This window comes from Heterocephalus glaber, unplaced genomic scaffold (assembly GCF_053883595.1).
Source record: "Heterocephalus glaber isolate CG9 unplaced genomic scaffold, H.glaber_assembly_v1.0 deba00001553, whole genome shotgun sequence".
Classification (NCBI taxonomy): domain Eukaryota; kingdom Metazoa; phylum Chordata; class Mammalia; order Rodentia; family Bathyergidae; genus Heterocephalus; species Heterocephalus glaber.
Genome location: NW_028258344.1, coordinates 4,810,234 through 4,836,780, shown reverse-complemented (window position 1 = coordinate 4,836,780; position 26,547 = coordinate 4,810,234). Strand labels below are relative to the sequence as shown.

General features: G+C 35.3%; 1 protein-coding gene across 2 annotated transcripts in view; it reads right to left on the bottom strand.

The window, feature by feature from the left end:
* Nucleotides 1-26,547, bottom strand: part of Rab2a (RAB2A, member RAS oncogene family) — an 83,696-nt gene that overhangs the window by 32,749 nt on the left and 24,400 nt on the right. For both annotated transcript variants that reach the window (XM_004842144.4, XM_087190354.1), the window contains 5 exons: nucleotides 24,239-24,310; nucleotides 14,931-14,998; nucleotides 8,772-8,854; nucleotides 8,155-8,247; nucleotides 2,745-2,856 (listed from right to left, as the gene is read on the bottom strand). In XM_004842144.4, coding sequence (XP_004842201.1) covers nucleotides 2,745-2,856; nucleotides 8,155-8,247; nucleotides 8,772-8,854; nucleotides 14,931-14,998; nucleotides 24,239-24,310 — 428 coding nt within the window. The remainder of the gene's footprint in view (nucleotides 1-2,744; nucleotides 2,857-8,154; nucleotides 8,248-8,771; nucleotides 8,855-14,930; nucleotides 14,999-24,238; nucleotides 24,311-26,547) is intronic.

Below are 26,547 nucleotides of genomic sequence, written 5' to 3'. Positions count from 1 at the left end.
GCCTCCAAGGTTTTGGATGAAATATCTGATGAATTTTTTTTTTTCCTATAGGTAGGGTGCTGTTTCTTGTTCAAGTTTTTTTTTCCCCCCTTATCTTCCTCTTTCAGAAATTTGACCATATAGAGGTTGGTTTTGTGGATTTATCCTGTTTGGGGTTGCCTCAACTCGGATTGGTAGGTGCCTGCCTCCTTTTCCTCCCCACCTTTTTTCTGTTTTTATTAACCACATCTAGGAAGTTTTCAGCCCATTACTTCTGAATATTTTTTCAAAGCTTTCTAAGACTGATGACACATCACATAATAGCATATGTTACAATACTCCAAGTCCCTAAGGTGCTATATTCACTTCTTGTTTTCAGTCTATTTTCTCTCTACAGTTCAGTATTATTCATTTTTGTATTTTACAGTACTGGGGATCAAAACTAGGGGTTTATGAACACTAGGAAAATGATACACAACTCAGTCACATCCCAATCCCTTCTCTACAGTTTAGAAAGGGTGGCTTCTACTGTTTTATTATCTAGCTTACTATTCTTTCCTCTGTTCCCTTTTGCTGCTGAGTTCATCACTTGAGTTTTTAGTTTCAGTTATTGTTATTTTCAGTTCTAACATTTTTATTTGGTTCTTTTTATGGGGTGTGTGTCCTGCCTCAGGTTGGTTTGCACAAACAACAGAACCTCGGTATTACATTCCAAGGACGACCATTAGCCTATTCAGATGACAGTCTAGGGGTCATGCCAGCCCTTCTTCCTCAAGTTGGTAGACAGATGCTTTACTATGGAACCTGGGGACTGTTGGGAACCTGAACCAGAGTTGGAGCTGAAGCTAGAGCTAAGATCCTTCCCTACGCATGCAGAAGGACTTGCCAACTCTGGAATGGGTGATGTAGACAAGCTGACTGAATTTGTAGCTCACATACTTTGGGATTTTGAGCTTAATCCTTTTGAACATAATGAAGGGGTTCAGAGCCTTAGTATATTTCCTTGTTGTTGCTGGTCCTTGACAAAATGCGTGTTTTCTCAGGGAAGCCCCTTAAGAAACCCATATCTCTGTGATCAGGGTTTCTTGATGCTGCTTCTGTGATAGTTTCAGGATTGATTATATGCAGTAGGGTTCTCAAACCTGGCCTTGTCTGTACTACAATTTGCCTCTTATAATTCTTTTGCTGAAACTTTTGCTTTTGGGGGGGGTGCTACTGGGAATCGAACTCAGGACCTTGTGCTTGCCAAGCAGGTGAGGTGCCACTGAGCTAAATCCCTGGCCCGTAAACAAATTTTTTTTAACAGAATTTTTGTAATGAGTGCTGTGAAAACACTCACGAGTAGTACTACATTCCTTTAAATGTTTAGCCAAAAGGCCAACAATAATTTACTGTTTACAAATATATAACTACTATTAAGAAAAAGTAACACAAAGGTATTAGAGATAGAATTAGAAATGAAAGATTATCTTCCAATGGTTAATGCTTTACTATCTGACTTCATATACATATATGTGTATGTATATATATGTGTGTATACACACACACATATTTATTTATTTTAAAATTTAATTATTTTTTCGGTACCAGGGATCGAACTCGGGACCTTGGGCTTGCGAAGCAGGCAGCAGAACAAATGAGCTAGATCCCCGGCCCTTCATAGTATATTTTTAAAAATGCATACAATTTTGAATTCATGCTTCTTAAAATAAAAAGATATACACTGTTACTAATTAATAAGGGTATGTTTCAGATGTCTTGAACCCTACCCCAACACACTGATCTCCGTAAATGCAACACTTGTAAGAGGAGCATCTCTCTGAAACACGTAGCGTTTTATGTCTAGCTGAAGTTGGACGAAAGGGTGGGATGCATTTCTTACTGAGTATGCTCTGAAGTGAAAAATTGTTATACGTTATCGAGCTATAATTTTTGGCAAACATTAGAGCATGTAGTCAAAATAATCATAGAATACCTCATTAAGTACAGATTAATGTGATATTTTACCTAAGAAATATATCTTCAGTGAAAACACCAGTGTTGAAGAATTACTATAGTTGATTTCAGGTCTTAAGAATTAATTAGAAGAGCTCCAAATATTACTCTTAATAAATAGGTAACAAGTATTTACTATGTTGAAGGTACAGTGTTAGATGCTCCCTTGGATCCTATCATCTACTAATCCTTAGAATGAGATTTTTCAATCATTTGTTTTCTAGAACTCCTTTCTGCACCTGCTTTTATAAGGTATTCTTAACCAGAAGGTGAAAATTAAGCATTGCTTTGAGGAAACTACTTGTTTTCTTAGCCTCATTTCTTATTTTTGATGAATCATCTCTTTTATTTATCTTAGAGAGGATTAACTGTCTAATCATCTACGTGTGAACATTATATCCAAATACATACAGAATAAAAATACATCATGTTCAGAAAATGTCCAATAGTTAAAGTTAATCAATGCAAATGATTGAGATGTGCACTTCCTCTATTAAAGGCAGAATTGACATGCTTTATATGTTACATAGCAATAATATACATAGATGTGATGAATGTAGGCTTCAAGAGAAGACTCCGAATATAATTTAAGAGTCTGGCAGCTGAACATTAAAAAGGTACTTCGAAAGGAATAAATTTTCTAATTTATGATATTCAAAAACTATCACAGACTAATAACTTAGGAAATAAACACCAATAAATGCTAAGGTATATGAAACATTTCTATTAAGTGAAAAGATGATGAACATTCAAAAGGTCCTATTATTTACCTCTTCTACATTGGAAGCAGTCTTAGCAGAAGTTTCCATAAAGATAAGTCCATGTTCTCGTGCGAAAGCTTCACCTTCTTCTTTTTTTACTTCTCTTCTAGATTCTAAATCACTACATATGGGAGAGAAAGGGTCAGGTTACTAGCAAACATGTATAAATAGCAGCATTTGCAGAAAGCAAACCATGGGATTCAGAGTCATGATGACCATTCTTTCAACACATAATTAAGTGCATTATTCAGAACATCATAATGGTCAAAATATTTGAAATACATCGCCTTTAAAAGAATGAGCAAACCAGCAGAAGATTCCAAAATCAGCAGTAACCCAGAGGGAGTCTTTAGTACCCTGTTCTTTGAACATAGTGGTAAAATGATTTTGCTGAAAATACATCCCCCTGCCTCTGTACTGGGGACTGCACCCAGGGTTTTTCTATTGAGCTGTATTTTTTTATTTTCAGTCAGGGTCTTGCCAAGTTACCCAGGCTGGACTCAAACTTGAAATGTTCCTGCTTCAACCTCCCAGAACGCTGGGATTACAAGTGTGTGCTCCACATCTGGCCTGAACATAACAACTTGAAAGAGTAGGACTAGATTAGTCACATCTGTTGGCCAGGCTGAATGTAATTAAAACACAAGTTATAGGATGGTATGGTAGCACATGGAAGATTGTAAGTTTAAGTCCTTGCCTGGGTAACTTAGTAAGACCCTGTCTCAAAAAAAAAACAGGGTGGTGGTGGTGATGACGTAGCTTAGTAGTAAGAGTGGCCTTGGGATCGATCCCCAGTCTCCCCCCGTTCCACACACAGAACAAAACAAACAAGCAAGCAAGCAAGCAAACAAACACAACCAAAGTTCCACAATAGGAAATTGTTTAGCAAAATACAAAATGCTAAAGAAACAATAATCAGATCACTAATCTCAGTTTGTTTAATTCTCAAGTTTCTTCTTCATAAACTAAAGCTACTCAGGGGAAGAGTAGAGACATACAAAAGTCTTAAGCCAGAAATTCTGGATTAAAGCATGCTACTCATTTTTACTACACTAGAAATGGATTAGGGAAAAGTAGCAGTTTCTTTCAAGTGTATTTTACAGTAAAACTTTATTATTACACAATGTTACTTTATGATATAATATCCAAGGACTTCCACTTAACCTTAGCATATTTTGCCAGATTTCAGTCCATTTTTAAGAAACAGAATCAATAAATAGCCTCCCATGTACCTGTGGGGAGCCCATTGCCTTCCCTCTTACTCAAAGGGTTAACTTCCTTTTTGAATTTAGTATCTTTATTCTCATTTGTTTTTATATTTACATTCATTTTAATAATCAACGGTATTCTTTTTACATGTTTTAAAAAATTCAGATGTAGCTAATGTTTTACAGCTTGTTAATTTTGTTTTTGTTTGTTTGCTTTGTTTTTTTTTTTTGAGACAGTGTCTCACTATAGTTCCAGCTGGCCTTGAACTCCGAGGCTGGCCTTGAACTTGCAGTGATCCTCCTGTCTCAGCCTCCTGAATGCTGGGATTATTGGTGTGCACCACCGGTTAACATGTTTTTCAGATTATTCACACAATACATGTAGATTTAGTTTAATTTTTTTACTGTTGTACTATATTTTACTGAATATACAACATAATTTATTTTTCCAGTAAGCAGGATTATTTATAATTTTTCATTACTAAAATGCTACAATGAATATTATATTTTTTGTGTACAGGTGCCAAAGCCTTTTTAGGGTACTATCTTTCAAACTGTGTTACTACTCAGTGAACTGTAAAATCATTTTAGTAGGTCACCATCAGAATTTGTTAAAAAAATAGAATAGGAAATACTAGAGTGTATCATCCATTGATCCATGGAATTTTTGTTACATGTGTAAATATTAAATATAGGTACAACCCTAAAATTTCTTAATATAGATCAAATAAAAATCTGATCACTGTACTTGAATATACTCCTAATACAGAGATGCTTTCCAAAAACATTAATCATCTCAGTTTTCCAGGCATAAAATCAAATTGTTGTTTTTGGCTACACACCCTGTGATTCCTATTCAAGTTGCTTTCTTTACTTATGTTTCTCTCCTAAAACCATTCTTTTATTTTATACCCCTTTTGTTTAGTGTTTATATTTACATCCTTAATTTTAAAAACTTATGCCTCTCAAAACTCTTCCTGTTTCCTGTACATTGGATTTTAAATGGCACAGTAAGAAAGTGTCACTCTGACTAGGTTTGCTCTTCTCAAATCCTGTCCTACCTCACTATTAAGGTACTGGACTCAAAAATTGCTTATTCCCTGTTCTGAAGTCTATTCCAATTCACCTCATCCAATAATAATTACCTCATTTACTTCTCTCTGTTCTTACCCATTCACTATAATTCTATTTGTAAGGGTTACTGCTTACAATTACTAGAAACATTTGTGTGTATATACTACACTTTCCTTTTCCTTTACCAATCATGTTTCAGGCACAAGGAAAAAAACGGCACAATAAAAGTATGAAAAATCTCCAAATATTGTCCTCTTATTATTTTGAACATTGAATGGTATAATGAATACAATCATCACATAGATTAAAGCTTCCCTCCAATAGTTTAACCTTTAAAGAAGGTTAAGTGAGATGATTTAAATGAGCAAAGAATACCTAGCTTTGAGTGAATGCCAAGATAATACTTCTAGTTACAGTGAAGTAATCAAAAATTGGCTTTTTATAATGCAAATGTCACTTAAGTAAATATTTTAATAGCAAACATCAAGTCCTACTAAAATAACACTATCAAATGAAATCTATATAACATAATGTTGTTGTTACTTTACTTTCTATAGTTTTACTGACATATAATTGACAGAAATGAAACTGCAATTAAATATAAAATCTGATGAGTTTTGACACATATAGCAGTTCTCCAAGATTCCTCAAACCCTACTATAATTTAACCCATCCTCTTCCTATACTGTATGCATCTATGCTCATGATCTGCTTTTCTATTACTCAGGATTAGCCTACAATTTCTAAGATTTTATGTTGTCTTTTTTTGGTTTTTCACTCAGCATAATTATTTTGAGATTAATTCATTCTGGTATTGCAATCCATTAGTTATTGTTCTTTATTGTTGAGTTGTATTCCATGTAACACTGTACCAAAATTTATTTATTCATATATTTGCTTATTGACATTTGGGTTGTTTTTAGTTTTGGGCAACTGCAAATAAAGTTGTTACAAACATTTGTGTCCAATTCTTTACGTATGAAATAAAATGAAAATCTATGTTTAGCTGACATCTAAAAGTCAAATGGCTAGGTACTATGGTGGATGTGTTTCATTTCTAAAGAAACTAACAAATTATTGTTCAAAGTGATTGTATTCATTTTAGATTACCAAGCAATGTATCTTCTTTAGTGAGCTGTCAGTTCAAATCTTTTGCTCCTTTTTAATAAATGGGTTGTCATTAATAACAAACTACTGAGAAATCTTCGTATATTCTAGATACACCTGCTGTGTGAGGTATGTTTTGTGAATATTTTCTCCCAGCCTGTAGCATGCTTTTTCATTTTTGCAGCTTTTAAAGAGCAAAAGTTTAATTTTGTTGAAGTGTAATTTATTAAATTTTTTTCTTTGGTGGTACTGGGGATAGAACTAGGGTCCTTGAGCTTGTGAGGCAGGTGGAGGAACCACTGAGCTAAATCCCTGGCCCTTAATTTTTTCTTTTTATGGTTTTTGTCTCATTAAGGAAATGTTCACCAAAACTGGGGTCACTAAGAGTTTGTGTTTTCTTTTGAATTTTATTTTAAGGTTGTAGCTTTTACCTTTCGGTCTATGATCTGCTCAGGATTGATTTTTATGTAAGTTAAAAGGTAGAGGTTTTTTTATATATGGCTCTTCAACTGTTGCGCACCATATAATGAAAAGATTTGATCCCACTGAATTAGCACTTATGTCAAATAATTAACTGACCATATGTACATATGGATCTACTTTTGGACCTCTTACTCTGTTTCACTGATCTGTCTATGCTGCGATGGTTTGGATCTTAAATGGCCTCCAAAAGCTCATATATTGAAGGCTTGGTATCCAGCTGGTAGTGATATGGGGGCGGGGCTAATTGGAAGGAAGTTAGGTTACCGGGGGCCTGCCCTTGAAGGGGATTTTGGGGCCACTGCCTCATTCCTCTCTTTGCTATCTGACCACCATGAACAGTTTCCTCTGCACGATGCATTATGCTGCCAAAGGCCCAAAGGCAACAGGGCCAGACAGCTATGAACTAAAACCTCTAAAATGGTAAGCCAAAATAAACCTTTCCTCCTTTTAAGTTGATTTTTCTTCAGTATTTTTTCCTAAGAGACAGAAAGCTGACTAGTACATATGCCAATACCCTAGTAAGTCTTCAAATCAGAATTAGTGAAATCAGTAATTCCAATTTTGTTCTCTATCAAAAAAAAAAATTTTTTTTTTTTTTTTGCAGAACCAGGGATAGAACTCAGGACCTTGGGCTTGCCAGGCAGGCACAGTGCCACTGAGCTACATCCCTGGCCCTATCAAAACTGTTTTGGCTAGCCTATGACCTTTGCATCTTCATATAAATTTTAAAACCAGTTTATCAATAGTTACCTCCTCTTAAAAGAGCATGTGGTATTTTGATTGGGATCATAATTAATCTTTAGATAAATTTGGGAAGAACTGTTATCTTAATAATATTTAGTTTTCCAATCCATGAATATGGTATACATCTCCATTTAGTCACTCTGTTCACAATATTTTCTTATGCTTTTAATATCTGAAGGAATTGTGTCGGAAGCTTTTGTTTGAGAACCAAATTGCTTGCAAACAGAAGTATTCATGAACTGAGGTACTGCTGTAATAATCTATAAGATTAAAAAACTAACAGGATAACACTAATATAAAGATAAGGAGGTAAGCTTGAAGTATTAATGTGATGTTTACTAACCAATATTAAGAGCGTTTTAGAACTTTAGAAATTTACCTGAATAATCTATCATATCAATTCATGTAATACACACTGTCATGAGAATGGGAAATAATATTATTCTGAGATACTTATTTTTACTGGTACGTATTAAAAAGATTTGAGTAATGCTTAACAGTTGTTACCCATTGACCAATAAATAGTGAGTTTTATTTTAAATTAGCAATCAGATAAAACTTTCATATTATTTTTTTAAAAAGCATACTTTTGAAGAAAACTATCTCAAGTTGTAATAATTTCAAAAATCTTATATTTTAAAGACTAAAAGAAATACCTTAGAAATACCTTAGAGTTTTCAAAAATTTAAAATTTAAGAAACCAGTAATTTACCTATAAACAAATGTACCAGAAAAAGTCATATAAATAGTAACCTACAGTGTTCATCAGTAATGAAAAGTAAGCTCTAAATTAGTCTTTTTACCTTTTATTTCCAATAAGCATAATGACCATGTTGGAATTGGAATGCTGGCGGGCATCCTCTAACCAAGTTGTCAAGTGGTTGAATGTATCTCTCCTGAAAACAAATAATGATTTGATTATTTTCAAAGTATTTCTCTCAGTAGTGTATAATAAACAGTGACTATTCCATTAACAATAACCATTTTCAGCCATATTCACTTATGTAATGAGAAACAGATTACAAATTCAAAATCTGGGTTTAGGGTTCACTAATATTTCTCTTTAGAAATTAAAAGTAACCACACTTTAGAAAATTATAATGCATAAATAATATTACCAAATTGATCAACTTGGGATGCTTATTAAAGAAAAAGAATTCAGTCACATATTTCTGTAGTATACTTAAATCTGATTCAAGACACATAGTTTTAAGGATGAAGAGCTAGGACATAAAGGTAAAGTTATACTTTGTTACTGTCAACTATACATTAAATAAAAAGACTGTCTGCACTGACTACTGAACTACTGGCAGAACATGTAACAACTCCCAAGGATGAATGTAATCATTATGTACTGCAGATATGTACTAATTAAAATTTTTAAAGTTTAAAAATAAAAGAAAAATTGGCAAGTATTTACCTTGTAATATCATATACTAGTAAAGCCCCTGCAGCACCTCTGTAATATGATCTTGTGATGGAACGAAAGGACTCTTGCCCGGCCTATGAAGAAAAAAAACAGCTGAAAAGTTTCCTTTAAAATGATGTACTTTATATTTTTATATTACTTATACATGGAACATAGGCAAGGAGGAAAGGACAGCATAGAGAGAAAATTGACCGGTTTTAAGGAAAAGTTACATAATATTACTCCTGCTCAAGCTACTGGGATGCACATACAGCTGTTCCTGCAATCCTCACCCCTCAACCCCAAACAAGACCCCTAACCCTTTCTGGCACTCTCTGACAACCCAATCAACTGAATGGTTTCACAATACACGAATCATTATTAGAACACAGAATGGACACCTAGCAACTAAGCTCTGAAGACAAATTTGAAAGGAAGCAAATAACCCAGAGCTTCACATTTGAATTCAATAACCTACTCCCCCGGGGCAGCTGCTGACACTAGAATAAATAAAGCCCATTGTTAATAAATGATGAATGACATTTTTACGCCCACCATCTGCTGGTGTAAAGGTTGTTGGAAGGCCAAGGATGTGGAGTCTATCAGTTATATCATAAACTGTAGTGAGCTTTCAACAGTCCTAAGATGGAATTCTTTGAGCAATCATTTTACTATGAAAAACAATATGGTTCTAAATTTAATTTATATAATTTTTTCTCCACAATGAATTTTTTCTGTATTTGATGTATAACGCTTGTCAAAAGCCAACAGGATGTAAAAGTCATCTTTATATCCACTTGTGAAATAAGACACAAGAAATTATGGAAAATTAGGTAATTTAACACATGACACACAGCATGCTGTTTTTTAAAGAAAGGGTGATGAGAGATATGCCTACTTGTCTGAGTTTGAAACTGAGACAGTTCTTATCAAAAGTTCTTTCTTATTCTTAATCACTTGTATTCTATCTTTGAGAAAAAACATTCTAATTAAGTAAACATAAAGCCAATTTTAATAATGTTTGCATCTGTAATACCTTGCTGTTGTTGGCCCTCCGACTACACTTTCTCCTTCCAATACCACTCACCCTAAGTGCCTACCACTGGGTCAGGCATACCACCGGCATTTTGAGAAAGTATGCTCAATTAAAAAATAAATTCTAATGCCTGACTTACATACACAAAATGGTCAGTACTCCATCCCACCTAAATAAGTAGACATTCTAAGATTCAATGAGGATACCTTCTTCTATGCAGAAATTAACAATCAGACCCTCTCCTGGTAACCAATTCTAGTACCCAGAATGTCTTACACTAAATTAGAGACTAAGAAAGCCACCATATAAAAAAGCTATGGAAGTAGCCAACTTATTTCACAAAGTTTGGGATTTAGAAACTGGTTATTACTTGGGGGCATAAAATTACGTATTTATTGAGATATATCTTTCAAAAAAACTTCAAATCTAAGTTCAAAATTGGAATTCGTATGCTAATTTTTTTTAGCATGGGAAAGGTAAGGACTAGATCTTTAAAGAGATTCATTTTAATCATTTACATAAACAGATAGCACTCTGTCAAAATAAATCAGGTATAAAGTTCATACAGTCCCATGGCTAACCCATCAAGCAAAGGTAAAAGTCCTTTTAAAATAATCTCTTTGGAATATTCCATGGGATGAATTAAAACAAACATGTAGGAAAAGCACTACATAAAACTTCAGCGTCTAAAGGGAAAAATCAAAAGGATAAAAGCAAGTTTCTATAATGTTTTCCCATTCCCCCAAAATTTTTTTGCAAAGAACCAAAGTCATGTTCCAATATGGAAATAGCTTATACAATGAACCCTTCATACTAAATCCATTGAAATCTACATTTTGCCCCTTAATAAAAAATCAAACAAAAACCACATTTTCTAATCAAAGACTATGAATGGAGCTATGCATCTTAAATATAATTATTTTTATAATAAGTGAAGATTCAGAATAGTTTCCAAATTTTTGAGATCTCACTTGTATGAAAACCATGACACACTCTAGCCCGTTCTTTGTTAATGGCACTGGCAGGCTGGAAATAAGTATTGCCTAATAAATAATGGCTTCTCTATAGATCTCTATAGCATCTCTAACTATAAATAAACTCACATAAATTAAGTGCATAAATCTGGTCCAATGGTTAACTAACTCTCTTAATCATATTAAAGCAAAAATAATCCAGCTTTTAAAAAAGTACTTTAACACAAACCTGTCTAAACTCTGACTGAATGAACTATACTGTGATAAAGGTTAACTCAGGGAATATTCATGTTGTATTTGATTCTTCATTATAAGCGTTAGGGGAGATTTTAAAACCTTAAAAACAAACAGGACAGAATTCTTGATTATATGGAATTTCTGATAGTAGCAGAAGATATTTTTAAAAATGCATTTAATAAAACAAGAAGGACTAGCTAAGTGAATAGCACCAGAAAACAGATAAACCTGGGTTAGGGATGGTCTTGCTTCTACCAAGTTACAATTAAGTTGTCTGATTTCTTTTTTGTTTCTTTAAAAAAACAGAAAACTGGGCCGGGGATTTAGCTCAGTGGTTTCACCACCTGCTGCACAAGTGCAAGGACCTGAGTTCGATCCCCGGTACCAAAACCCCCCCAAAACCCAGTAAGATACCTAGGTAAGCAAAAAGTAAAACAAAGCACATCTGCTTCAAGAGATAATGGGCATACTCGTTTTCAGTAATGCTTAGCATTGAAATCAGAATCATGGGACATGTGTAAGAATTCTTACATAGATATTCATTTTCCATCTGAGGACTATTAAATAAATTTGATATTCTGTGTCATAAAACACACTTCCAATAGCCAAAAAGAGATTTCCCCAAAGTGGTTTTCCTGTATGCCTGGATCTTTGTGTTCACACCAATTTTTGTATGTACCAGGCTGGCAAATGGCAGGAATCTTAACTTCTTTTCCTCTATTACCCTCCACATACAGATTATGCTACTACTCAAAAAATCTCTATATAACTTGAATTAAAGTTCTAAGCACTTGAGAATCTGACCACTATTTGTCTTTGGAGAATTTTTTTTATTCAATAAATGTCTTGTTCACACAGTCCTACTAGTATCTTGCTTACACAGTCTGAATATTCCTGGTTTTATGCCTCTCCTTAACTTCCTGCCTGAAAAGCTTTTTCCTCCACCTGTCCAATTTCCATTCGTTTACATGACGAATTCAAACACCTAATTTTTCACAAAGCTAGGGAGCTTGTCTAGTACAGTCCACACCTACCCTCTTCTCTTCACAAGTCCAAAAACACTTTCACGTAGTCTTTTGGTCCTAGTATTACCGATTAGATAAAATGAACACTCAAATGCATTTTCCCTCTTTAGTTCTTCTTGAAGTCTGGCTTAAATCAGAGTACCAAGTATATTCATAGTGGGCACGAAAGTGGGTTATTTTAATTGATCCCAAAGAGCCAACAGTTAGAAAATTAATATTTGAGAATCAACATTATTGTAATACTTTTGTCCATTTATCTAAAAACTACAGCTATGTAGAACACAGATAAGATTGAAAGAGAAGGAAAAAAATTCTAAGCAGCCAAATAAGTTGTCAACTGCCTAAGCATTACATCAGATACCGTACTTTACTAAACAGTCTCAAAAAATCTACACATGTAAATTTTTGTCTGAATGACAATCAAACCAGAGACTCAAACTGATTTTTTAAGCTGCCTCAGGGTTCACAGCGAGGATGGTGAAAAAGTCAATCTGAACTATTTAAATCTGGGCCTTTAAGGAAGTCTTCTATAGAAACTAAAGCAGATTCTGAGAAGAGAAACAAAGGTTGGAAATATCTAGAAAGAACAGTAGATGTTGTATGCTGAATACTTTAAAATATCTGAAGACACCTGCTTTATGAAAAAAAGACTTTAAAGGTGATGCAATCCCTAACTTCATATTCTTTTAATGTTGCCAGGTAAGAGAAACTGGAGGACAGAGGTAGGAAAAATAATCACTAGAACAGAAGGAAATGTCTTAAGTTCCTGCCCCTGTAGTTGTTCAAGAGAAGGCTGATGAACAGCTGCCAAAAGGAGGCCTAACAGTTGGATCTGTAAGTCTCTCAATGAGGGTAGGAGACGTATGTTGGGAGTAGAGAGGAGAGGCAGAAAGGGAGGCAGGACTGTTTCCCAGCCCTGAGTTCCAGAGCCTTCCCTAGCCCTACTGCATTAGGTTGTTACTATCATGTTGAAACAAATAATATTTAGTTACTTGATAAGAAGTCTAGAGTATAAACTAACACATTTTTCAAAGAACAAAAAAATGCCTATAACTGGCTGAGAAGGAACTTTTAGAAAGTTTCCACGCCAATAGTTTATTTTATAGCAAAAATATTTGTAAATCTAAAATAACAAATTTTGATAGGGAAATTGAGCAGATATATGTACCGAACTAAAACATTCATACTCTGTGTATGTGTGGGTGCATGCGTACATGAATATATGTTAAATTTATCTGAATAAGTTGGGAAAGCATATGAAAGAGTAATAAAAGTCAAAGATGAGTAAGTGTAGGACAGAGCAGGTAAAGGCAGCTAGGGAATAGAGTACAGACTTCCTTTGTGCTCCTTCTACCAGAGTAAAAACTTCCGTTTGTTCACTGACTTATACTAGTAGACCCATTTGGTGTTGGCTTTTGATTAAAAACAATAAGATACCCATCACCGGGCCTTGTGGAAGGTGATTTGAGGAAGGCACTAATAGATTCTTAATTTTAAACCTCTAGGAGAGAAAAAACTGTATTTTTATTCTTATTTCCATGCAATTTTGAAATCATGTTACCTCAAAGAATGTAAATCAAAAGTTTTGAGATGCTATAGGTTCAGAGAGGAAATCCTTAAGAAAGAGTAAAAGTGTGAATCTTTACCAAAGAGAAAGTCAGAAAGCACAAGAACTCTGAGTCTAATGGATTACTCAAGAATAGAGCAGGATAGAGATGCAGGATTTACATTTAAAGGACCGCTGTAGGATACACAGGAAGTTATCAGGAAACCTAGGTTTTACAACAGTTTTCAGTAACTAGCTTGGTTTTCAAAATTCTCTGTGAGAATAGATATTCTCCCCAGTTCCTTCCTACAGTAGCTACTATACTGGACAGATGAGTCTTACATGCTTTTATTTTAGTTGATTTCCATAAAAGTTGCAGTGTTCATCCTAATAGTTTATTTTTAAAAGTAGTAAGTTTATTATCATTATTATAAAATCAATTGTATAGTTCATCGGTAGAGCACCTGCCTAGTTTGTGTGAGGCTTTGGTTTCATCCCCAGCACTGCAAAACCCAACAAAAAAAAATTTAACAATCGAGTATCTATAAACTTCTCAGTTTTAATATATTTTTTTTTTTGGTACCGGGGATCGAACTCAGGTCCTTGTACTTGCAGGGCAGGTGGTGTAGCCACTGAGCTAAATCCCCGGCCCTCTCAGTTTCAATTTTTGACACAGTAAATATTAACAGCCATAAGCCACATAAGCTAAAGCTCTCTGGGGCCCTTAGTAAGTATAAAGAGATTCTGAAATCACAAAGTTTGAAATCTGCTACATTAACATATCCATTGATATAGTAAAGTAACTTCATTTTTTATGCATCTAAAATGGGTGAATAAAGAAAAATGTCACTCAAATCATTTTCTATATTCTGTAGTTCAGATGAATAACCACTACTAAAAACTATACAGCATAGCATGTACTAGGTACCCAACAAACAGGAGTATACGACAGAATTAGCTTAGGATACTGAGTTAGAAGACAAGTAGTTTCAAGTGGTTAGACTAAATCAAACTTAAATCAGACATTCTTATTTTACTTCCTAAGTATAGTGTAGACTTGCTGATTATTTTTCTTAAAAAAATACAATTTCCAGGAAACTTGCATTTAACATAGTTAGCATCCACTCAGGTGTGTTCACCAACACCCACCACCTGGGGCACACCTGCTGAAATTACTGCACTGCATAAGAAAATCACTCTTGTCTAGTATACACTCACATTTCATTTCACAGCTGTAGGATTTTAGTATTTAAAAAACTGTAACATTAACATTGACATTAACCAAAACAAGCATAAAATATACTTTTATAAAACAACTTTACAGGTCATGTAATAGTCTTCTGCTATACTTACAGTGTCCCAAATCTGGAGTTTAATCTGTTTTCCATCAATTGTTATCATTCGAGCACCAAACTCCACACCTGAAAAGAGCAGAAAATGATTTGTTTTATAAACTAGCTGAAATTTATTTCACATTCAAAGAATAAAATTCAGAATATTTCCAAAGAAAGGCTATGTGTTATACAAATAACCTTTAAAATTACAGCTGCTATTAGAAAATATATATATAAGTTAAGGTAGAAGTGCTAATAAGACATATGCTAAAGATATCAAAAAACAAACAGTGGTTTTCCTGTTTCAAAGGCTCAGTAACATAAAGACAACTAAAAAAGCAATTCAAGAGCCATAATTATTAGTAATGAGAATTAAATGACATAATTTCAGACACTGCTCCATGAATACATACACATGATAAGTATACAATTTTACATAAATGGGAATGTGTAATGCTGTTCTGCAATTTGTTTTTCATTAAATAATATGGCACAGACATTTCACATCACAAACATCCTTGCAAATCAATAAACACATAAAACTATATTATTTTTAATGTCTACACAATATTTCTTTGTTTATAATTTATTTAATCAGTACTCGACTACTATAAATTTAGGTTGTCACCATATTTTCACTAAATAGTTAATGTGGAAATGAACTTTTTTTCAACTCATTCCAATTTTAGGCAATTACAGGAGTTATGATTACGAGTCAAAGGGAATACAGACTTTATATTTAAATGTTTACTTCTTTACCTTTTCTACTTGTATTTATCATCTTTTTGGAAAGTACTTAATCATCAAAACAAGAAAAATAGAGATAGTTTTAGAACAGCAAGGAAATGGGAAGACAACTCTGAAAGTAATCTATTACTTACACCAAAACATTAGTGCATGGGAATATAGTTTTTATCAGTATTTGGGTCAGAGTCAAGGCAGGAAGACACACCTGATCTCCAGAAACCAGGTATTAGTTATTCTGGCAGAAAAACAGCTTCTAGTTTCTCAGGGAAGGGTATATTGTGCAGTGCCAGAATTCCTTTTCAGCATCTCCTACAATTTCTTCAACTGTGATTAGCAGGGTGAGATAGAAAGGTAATTTGTCATCCCATGACATATAATTTGATGTGCTTTTACTTTTCATTTTGGTAAATATTCCATCTGAGGGGCACAGTCAATCCCAAGGACCTAATAGTGATGTTCATGTTTCTCAGGCTTAGAAATATAGGAAATCAAGAAAACCTAGTCATGATGAACTGGAACAAAACATGTGAAACTATAAAAGTATGCTACAAGAAACCACTAAAAATGTTTACAAATCTACTTAATACAAAAATATACAAACATATTTATATCTATTCTATGCCACAGGGTGGGGATACAAACAAAGCAACTGTTGAACAATGTGAATATGAAAGTACTTGAGGGGGAAAAACAGTGGCAGTGTATGGTGTAACAGTTTTTGAAAAAGCCAGTATTTAAAAGGAATGTACTAAAGCACAAAATTCTGCATGTTAGTAAGATATTTGACATGTAGAAGCCTTTCCATGAACCGATTGTTTGTACTTATAGAGTAGAGAGAAATTCTATAGTTCTTTCCATTGTTGTGGATGGGCTGGCTTCTAACCACAGTCCAAAAACCTTTGCACTGTTCCCTAGGATTTAGGAATCCTATCTACTGAAGTGTCAAATTTGACCAAAAAACAACTCCAAACTAGAAACAGACCCACGAATGTTCCTCACAGACTCACGAACATCAAGGGTGGGCAAACAAGGCAACAAGGGCAAGCAGATGCTCCCTCTTTGGAAGTGAAACCTTGAAGTATCTTGAGAAGGATAAAGATGTGAATGTGATTTGTGATGCCATTCTAGCGTATGTAACAGTAACAAGACTTCCCTTGCTGTAGACTGCTGTTGGAGCTTCTGCTTCCTGTCCTCTCAGAGGCTTTGTTTCTGTCCATTCCAAAGCCTACATCTCCACCCTCCTGTAGGTTCTACATACAATTCTAAATATCCTAATATAGACCCTTTTGTTTAACTTAGCCAGAATTGCATTTTGGTATGTTTATATTTTATAAGGTAGGTAGAGAGAAGGTGCTGAGGTTTAAAGTCTCTAAACAAAGATTTGTGCCTCTAAATATAAATCTAATTTTAAATAAACCTATTCAATAAAAATCAAAAGTATTAATAAGGTAGGGAAATGTCATGTTTTATATTTTAACTTCATTTCCCAGTAGGCTCAGGATAGAATATAAAACAAAACAGGACTTATTAAAACACTATTGTGTTATTTAGGCATGAGGTAAAGAATGGTGGTACAAAATATGTAACTGAAAAGGAACAGTTCAGAAGCACTGATTACTAAACTACCATGATTTTTGTTTTCCTATCAAAAGCTTCAATTTCAGCTTCAGAAACATAAATCTTTCCCACTTAACTTTTCATAACTGGATTCAATATTTAGGTTTCACCATTATATTCTGTGTGGCCAAAGAAAATACTAAAATCAAAAGCGTCTTGTGGCCGGGGATTTAGCTCAGTGGTTCCAGCATGTGCTGCTTAAGCACAAGGTCCTGAGTTCAATCCCTGGTACCAAAACCAAAACAAAACAAAAGTGTCCTGGAAGTCTCAGAAATGAAGACCAAATGACATTACTTCTTTTCTGGATTGTTAAAAATTTTAAGTCCTTTTTCCTTAAGTATATATATGCTTGAAAATTCCATTTAGAAAGGTTCCCTTATCTTTTCTTAATGGGCCAAACCATTAATGGGGGATCCCTATGCCTCTAAGACTCTTTTCCAGATAAATTTTCAATTAATAGTTAATTTGGCTACCAAAGAAATTATATGTGAAGCCAAAGTCTAAACTTCATTTATATTATATTGTTGGAAAGTGATGGTTATTTTTCTCAGATAGGTTATTCACTCCCAATTTTCTAGAACAAAATGTTCTGAATATAAATATACATTTTCTAATTGTCTCCAAATTGTTTTTACTTTCATACAGTAATTATGCCATTTACTGACCACTCATAATCAATACTTACTGGCTTTGTGACCTTGAGCAAATTAATACATTCACAATGAGGCCGTAATTCATTGCTGGATAGTTCCGATTTGAACTCCACTGTCTGATGTTAAATAGACCTGATGGGACAGTCATGCATGTACCACCAGTGATTCAAGCTGGTGGGAAAGTGTTAAGCCTTTCCTACGTGTTAAATTCCTCACCTGTAAAATAGTATTCATGACACCTATCTTATGAGGTTTTCCAAGATTAAAAGGATAATACACAGAAAAAAGAACAGTGTCCAAAACACAGCAAGTACAAGTGTATTAGCTATTGCTACATTCCACATTATACAAATGAATTTGTAAATCACCATCCACATCCACATAACTAATAATGACAGCTCCGATAAGAAAGGGCCACCTGTCAGAGCCAGGTGACTGTAGAGGCATAAAGATGTGTAGAGGTAGAATGTGGCTCCTCCCCCAGGGGAAACTGTGGCATGCCCATTCAGGCCTCCTTGCAATGTCAAGATCAGAACCTCTAGGCTGCTGGGGTACAAGGTGGTGATGCCAATGAGCACAGTAGAGCTGGAATCAAGCAACCAGCCAGGCCTAGGCTTCTGTACACCAGCATGGGAAAATATATGCTCCTATCCCTTACTCTTGTTACCTAGACCCTGCAGAGGTTCAAAATGGAGACTTGTGGGAAGGTGGCTTGATTTTTTCCTAATTTTAGAAACAAAGAAGAACTAGGTATAAATGGTAATACTCTTAATTTTCTATGAAAAAATTAGCAAACATTAGATTTAACAGTTAAAGACTAGAAAACTTTGAATTACTATGAAAAATATAAACACTTTCAACCTAAAATTACTCTAGAGATTTTTAAAAAAACGGTACAAACAGAAGAGATATCAGCTATGGAAAAAAATCAGTAGCTTTGACTAAAAATATATAAAACCTAGTAGAATAAGGGTCAAAGATGTAAGAAATAATGTTCGTTCTCATTAAAATTTAAGAAACAAAAGATAATAATAACTTTTTGCTTTTCTGATTGACAAACTGTAAAAACATTAATAAGCTGTAATAGAGGCAAGAGTGAAGAGATATGGGTACTTCAGAACACTAGTGGTGGGGTTATTTGGGACATGTTAAATGCAAGATGTATACTGGGTATTCGAGAGAGATGCTGAATAGGCAGCTAGATTTGTACAGGTGGGGAGGGGGATTAACTGGAGTGGGTTCAAGAAAGAATGGGTGGAAAGAAATTGGAGATGGGGAAAAAAATGACGATGTCTGGAGAAAACAGAGCTGGTAAAGTAGTATCCTTAAGAGTATGCCTTGGCTAGGAGCTGAAGAGTTCCCTAAAAGGCACAGACAAGGCTTTATTAGTACAATGCAGACAGGTGGGTCTATGTGGTGGTAGGAACCTATGAAAAAGCTGTTCTAATTTGACTCTGTTTTCTGAAACAGAAACGAAGGTTATCAACTCAGTGAAAGCAGGAAAGGTGCTCATGTTTAAAGAGTAAAAAGGATATGATATAGTTCTATGGGAAAGTGTAAAGTGACCGGACTGGAAAAATAGTGCAACTGTCACATGGTACTACAAATTCACTTGAGGTTGGTGTCTAAGAAATTAAAATAAGATGAGTTAGCATGGTCTGGAGGAAGTAGAACTCCAGTTTTTTCCCCAGTCATGTCTAGTTGTATACGTGCAAGTAAGCAATACACAGCTGGATTTAACCTACAAGTTAGCCAGGAGAGTATGATGAGGCAAGAGAGACACAAGGGGACTGTGGTGTATGCAGCAATGATTATAATGGCACAGAAGTTAGAATTATGAAGTAGTAAGGAGGGAGTAAGTAAGACAAGAGTGAGTGAAAAGACGGTAGGGTCAATGGGTTACAGGTCCGATGAGGTTAAAAAAATGTTAGCAGCAGGAACTACAGAGTAAGTTAGGGTTGGGAGAGTCAAATGGCCAGATACATGAAATTAAAATTCTGTAATGACTCGAGGTATCACTAATGACAAGGTTCTGGCTGTGACTATAGGAGTGAATAGCAGACGCAGGACGGAAGCAAGATCACTGGAAGAGTGGAAATAAAGGCAGTGAGAAGCCAGGATATATGTGGATGCGAACTTGTATGTGTGCACAAGGCAGATAATGTAGAATATTCTCTAGCTGGGGAGCTAGTATTTAAAACTTATTGCTCCAAAATGAGAAGGGGACCAAAAGATAGGAAGGGGGAAGAAGGGAGGAGGAGGAGCAGTAAAAAGAATTAAGATGTGTTATATATATCAACTTCCTACAACGAATGTGATCATTATGTACTGCAAATGCACTTGTAAAAATAAAAATTTAAATTAAGAAAACTCATTGCTCCAATTTTTCTGAACATTATTGTTCACAGGAATTGCTTGCAGGTCTTGTTAAAATGTAGATTGTGATGCAGCAGATTCTCCAATAAGCTTCCACATGATACAAGGCTGCTGGTCCAGGTCTCCTGGCTGGATTCTGAAGGTAACTGCATCCAAAAATCCTAGGGACACAACGACTAACTAGGATAGCTAGGTAACAGGGAATTCTTTTTCTTTAAAGCAAAATTTATTCTTTCAAGTTGTAGAAGTTGAAAATCCAAAGTCAGGGTGGTGGCAGGGCCATGCTTCCAAGGAGATTCTGTCCTTGCCTCTTCCAGCCTCTGGTGACTCCAGGGGTTCTTTGGCTTGTGGTTACAACACTTTCTGCCTCCATCTGGTGACGGGTAATTATGGTGGAAGCTATGTATGACTATCTATCCAAACTGCCATCCCCTGCTAGATTGGGTTACCATGTGGTATAAAGTGATTCTGGGGCCATGGTCACAGCTGATAAAAAAGAGATGAGTAGCCCTGAACCAAGCGAAGGTAATGAACTTTCTTCCCAAGGGAATTGTAATTCAGTTTAAAAAAACACTCTCGCTGGACTGAGGATTTAGCTTAATGGCAATGCGCATGCATTGCAAGCACAAGGTCCTGAGTTTGATCCCCGGTACCAGAAAAAAAAAGAAGAAAAAAAACCCCAACTCCCCCTCAAAAAAACCCTTTTGCTTTCCAGGTGTGATGGCCCACACCTGTAATCCCAGCACTTAGGAGGCTGAGGCAGGATTGCCACAAGTTTGAGGCTAGTTTGGGCTACCCAGAGAGACCTTGTCTCAAACAAACAAAAAACCTCTGCTTTAGCAGACCTCGTGGTACATGCCTGTAACTCCAGCTAGGAGGATAAAGCAAGTGGATCACAAGTGTGAGGCCACATGGACCTCAGAGCCAGTTCAAGGACAGCCTGGATTACATAGTGAAACTATGTCTCAAAAAAACCATAAACACAACAACAAAAAACCCCAAGTTATCTCTGCTTTCCTGAATGAGATATGAGCACTGAACCCCCCCCCCCCCTTTTTAAGCACTGGGCCTACAGATGACAAGTTTCTACCATGAACACAGGGAAAAAAACCATTAGTTACTAGGGAGAGAGAAAAATGAGGGAATGAGGAAAAAATAAGAGGCAATGAGGAAAGTACATGACATAGACAAAAAAATTTCTGGATTTTCTCCTTAAGAACCCTAAGCTCTGATTCCAAGTTGCCTCCCTGCTTTCCTCAATTTGTAAAAAACATGCTTAAATTCTCCTTTTGCTTAAACAGAGCTATGTGAATTTTACTATTTATAAATGAGTATAAGAGTTATAAGGGAGAAGGTATCCCAACTGGGGCCAACTAGAAAAACAGAAATCATACTCAAGCATCCGAAGGAGGAGGGGATGTGATATAGGGAACTGCTTACAGACCCTTGGCTTCTCTTCTCATTTACCCTTCTATTTCCCAGTGTCTACCACCAGAAAACCTAGAACAAAGCCAGCTGGAGATTATAGGAATTAGTTTTTCAAACAAGTCTCTTTAGTCTGTTCCCTCATCGGTCTTCATAAGTAGACTATGCCAATTTCTGACAGCAGGCTTAGGCTCACCGTCTCCACTGAGTGTGTCATAACAATTCAGAAATTTAAATGTAAGATTCAATGAAAAGGGTGAAAGCTTCTATTTAGCATCACATATTAACAGTTTTATTTAGTATCCTATATTAAAAACTGCTTGGTTAGCTGTCATAGGACTGAGTCATGCCTAAAATTGGCTACTGAGGTTTCAAACCTTGGGCCAGGGATTTAGCTCAGTGGTTCCACCGCCTGCCTTGAAAGCGCCAGGTCCCAAGTTTGATCCCTGGTACCAAAAAGAAAAGGTTTCAAACCTACTGAGCAAACAGCAGATACTATACAAAAAATGAGCTCACAAATTGGGCACGGTGGCACACACCTATAAACCCAACTACTAGTAAGGTGAAATAGAAAGATCGCCAAGTTGGAAGTCAATCTGGGCAACTTAGTGAGACCCTGTCTCAAAAAATAAAAAGGACCAAGAATGTAGCTGAGTGGCAAAGCATGCCTAGGTTCAATTACCAGTATCAAAAGCCAAAATAAAACCAACAAAAAATCCCACCAAAAACAAACAAAAACCCTCAGAGGAGTTTAACAAAGTTATGAGGAACAGTATGAAACAGTATTACCCATCTTATCTGTCATTATTGTATACTTTCAAAACTGTCAAAATTAAAATAGCATAAGCATATTCTTATTGATAGTTTTTAATAAAAGATTTTAGGCTGGGCATGGTGGTGCAGGTTTATAATCCCAGCCCTTGGGAGGCAGAGGCAGGAGGATTACTGCAAGTTCAAGGCGAGTATAGGCTACATAGCGAGTTCCAGGCCAGCCTGAACTACATATGAGACCCTGTCTCAAGATAAAAGAAAGAAAAGTTTCAAAACACCTACAAAGTGATGTTGGTAGTATGACTTGTGTCTAGATGTCCCCCAAAGCCTTATGTGCTCACAGGTGGCTTTTTCAGATGGCTGAATCTAGAGTGTGTGATGCCGGGATTAGGACAATGTACTAAAACAGTCCACTGATTGGCTTGGCACCACCCTAATCCCAGTAGCCTGGATAAAATAAAAGGAGCAGAAAGACACTGTTAAGGTCCCCTTGTTGCTTTGTTACCTTCTGGCTGCCACGAACTGATTCTCCTCTGCCAAGCCACCCTGTCTTGGAGCCAGCTGATTATGGACTGAAGCCTCTACAAACCACGAGCTAAATAAACCTTTTCTCCTTTAGGTGTCGGTTATTTTGTCTTAGCAATGAAAGAAAAGTAACTAAGACAGTTGGCTTGGTTGAAACTATTTTTTTTTTGGTACTGGGCATCGAACTTGGGACCTTGCGCTTGCAAGGCAGGTGGTGGAACCACTGAGCTAAATCCCTGGCCCCAGAAACTATTAAATGATCTAATAATGCGATTCATAAGCTCTACTTTCACTTGATATTTTGAAAATGCACATGAAATAACTATAAATGCTAAGTTAATAAAATCAAGAGAAAATAAGGAGCCACTGAAGATTCATTAAGCAGTTAGCTATAAAGAGTAACCACATTTCCAACTAGCCTTTTTCTTCTAATTTGTCTCATTCCTAGTTGTTAAGAAATCCAGGTGGATTTCTTAGCTTTCAGAATAAAATACAATTTTTACACAAACAAGAGCCCTGAACCAGCCAGCGTGACTACCCCAAACCAGTATGAACTTTGATACGTTTCCATATTAATAAACATTAAAATTAACAAACATTTTGAATAACAGCTAATATTTGCTGAAAATTTACTAGCAATTATTTCATTTACTCTTTATAATTGCCTGATGGACTGCAGTTTTTTTTATTAATAATTATAGGTAACGCAAGGTCTTGAGTTTGACCCCTGTACTCCCCCCCCCCCAAATTACAGGCAAGTCTACAGCATTTGGCATGTTGCTAAGTGCTATTCTAATGCTTTGCATTTATTATTCATTTCCACTCACAGTAATTTTTCTAGGCTTGATACTCATATTAGTCCCATTATACAGATAGAGAAACTGATATGGAGTGATGAACTGGCTTGCCTAGATAGAGACAGAAACCTGATTTTACTTCCAACAAGCTGGTCCAGAATCTTTGCTCCTACTATGATGACATACTGTCTTCCTATTGTTTGTTTCATCATTAATCTTAAGTGGTAACGGCCCTGCATTTTAACCATTTGTGCAAAGTTATATTTTTATTACACATATTTCTTAAAAAGATACGGAGACTTAACTCTGAACAATACATTTAGTTTCACTGATTCTGAAATCATTCATAGATCTGCTAGCATTTCACATCAAAATTATTTAAAAATTTTAATGCTTATCTTCCTTATAAAACTTACCAATAGTGAGGTCATGCACTGGCTGAAACCTCTTGTCAGTAAACTGTAGCAATAAACATGATTTACCAACACCTGAAAGTTAAAAAAAAAAAAAAAGTAAGAGACAAAGCTCATAGAAATCAAACACTTTTCAAAAGCACACAGAAGAGTGGCAGAGAAGGTTTCCTATAGTGATTTCTCAGGACTCTGTTTGAAATACCCTTTTTTAATCCATGTAACATTTTCATGGGAAATACGATGTGGCAGCTGAACTTGTAGAAGACAACTATTTAGGTCCTTCTAGTAGTCTCTACACATTACCATACCATAGTTTTCATGCAGAGCGAGTGCGTAACAGTGAAAATATTTAAAGCACACTAATTTTCTCTTTTTATAGTTTATCATGTATTGCTATAAAAAAGCCAACAGTGAGTATTTGGGATCTAATTTTCTGAAAAAAGCTGCCTTTGTTTTCTTGCTAATTAGTTTCATGAGCAACTGCAATCTGAATTTCAGTCCTTCACTCCTAAAACTTACCTCATTAAGGTCATGCAAAACTTCTACATTCCTAAATTCAAAGAAAAATTTTCTATATTCATCCTACTTGCCCTTTAAGGAAATTGGATATTGATTACCACACTTTGTTCCTACTTTTGAGATCCTCTAAGAAACATTTTCTGATCCTCACACTAGACTAAGTCTGCTTCATAACATCCTGCAGTTCCATAAAGAATAAAGCAATCATTCATTCACTTACTTATTCAGTCTTTACTAAATACGCGCTGCACAGGGTCTTGGAAGATACAGTATAGCAATGTGGAAAACTGACATGCTGCCTATATATGGAATTTACAGTTAGTACAGGTGGGGCAATTAAAATGAACCCAAATAATATCTAATCATATTATAATCAGAATAATTAGAGTAACTAATTTGAAAGAAGGACTGAAAGTGGTATGAGCAACAATAACAGATTTAATTTGGACTAAAGGGAGACAGAAGGTCTTTCTGAAGAAGCGATATGTAAACTAGGCTGTTCAATCTCTTTAAAATGAAGAACTCAATGAGGAAAGGGACTTTGAATATTTTGTTACTTGTTGTCTGTCTTAATTCTGCTTAGTATCTGGCTGTAGCATCAAACATCACTTGTCAAAATGACAAGTACAAATCAAAGAAACCTGTACTTATGCGTGTTTTAGGAAGTACTTTATATTTTCAAAGTTTCACGAATGTTGTCACTTCTCAGCCTTTTGGTTAAGATCAAGTGTAGTTTCATGAATGTTTAAAAACTGTAGCTAACTGAAAATAAATTGGAATTTGGAAATGTGATCTTAAGAGTTTTCTTCACTTTTTTTATATCCCAAAAGACCCCAATTCAAACTCATTTTTTAAAAGAAAACTCTTCAGGGCCAGAGATTTAGCTCAGTGGTCTGGCGCCTGCCTTGCAAGCACAAGGTCCCATACCAAAAACAAAAACAAAACAAAAAAAACCCCTTCAATGGTCTTTCAGAATACAAAAAGGATGGTTTTTCTAAGTTACAAGAATCGGGGCTTGCGGGGGGGGGAATGGGATAAAATAAAATTTATTTTAAAAAAAGAATTGGTACCAAGTATATAAAAAGAAATGTTTCGGCGTACAAAACTCAGAATGAAAGAAAATATTAATTTTTCCATATCATATACAAAAAAATGATAGTTAGAAATCACAGGTTTTGAGAAACTTCAAGAATCATCTAAAAAAGAAAAAATACAAGAAAAGGAAAAAAATGGAAACAAAGTCTTTGTAAATAGGGAAGGGTGGAGGGGGTGAAGGGAGGGCAGAGGAATGGGGGAAAAAATAACCAGGATACATCATGTAAAGGTACAAGATCCCAATGATGAATGTAACTGTATTGTATACCTAAAATGTACCAATAAACTTAAAAAAAAAAAAATCTAAGAGTTTGGTAATCATCTGACAGGAGAGCCTGAACATCCTTTCCTATGTTCCTACATATACACTCTAATAAGATTAATCTTACTCTAAGAGTTGGTTAAACATAGAAAACATCTTTTTTTGGTTCTTTACTTTCAAGATTCCATATTCTTTTCTTCAGGTAATTATTTTTTTCAAAGCAGAGAATACACACAAGTGACACTGTGGTGTTTTTCACATCTCCTTAATTACAAATCTGTAGACCATTTGTAGGTTTTGTTATGTTTACAGATTGCATACTTTATTCAGGATTTAGTGACTTTTTACTATTTTAATTCCTGGTAAATTTGTTTACAAATACTCAGGTTATCGGCTCACATTCACCAATGCTTTTCCGAACTGCTGAATAAAATAG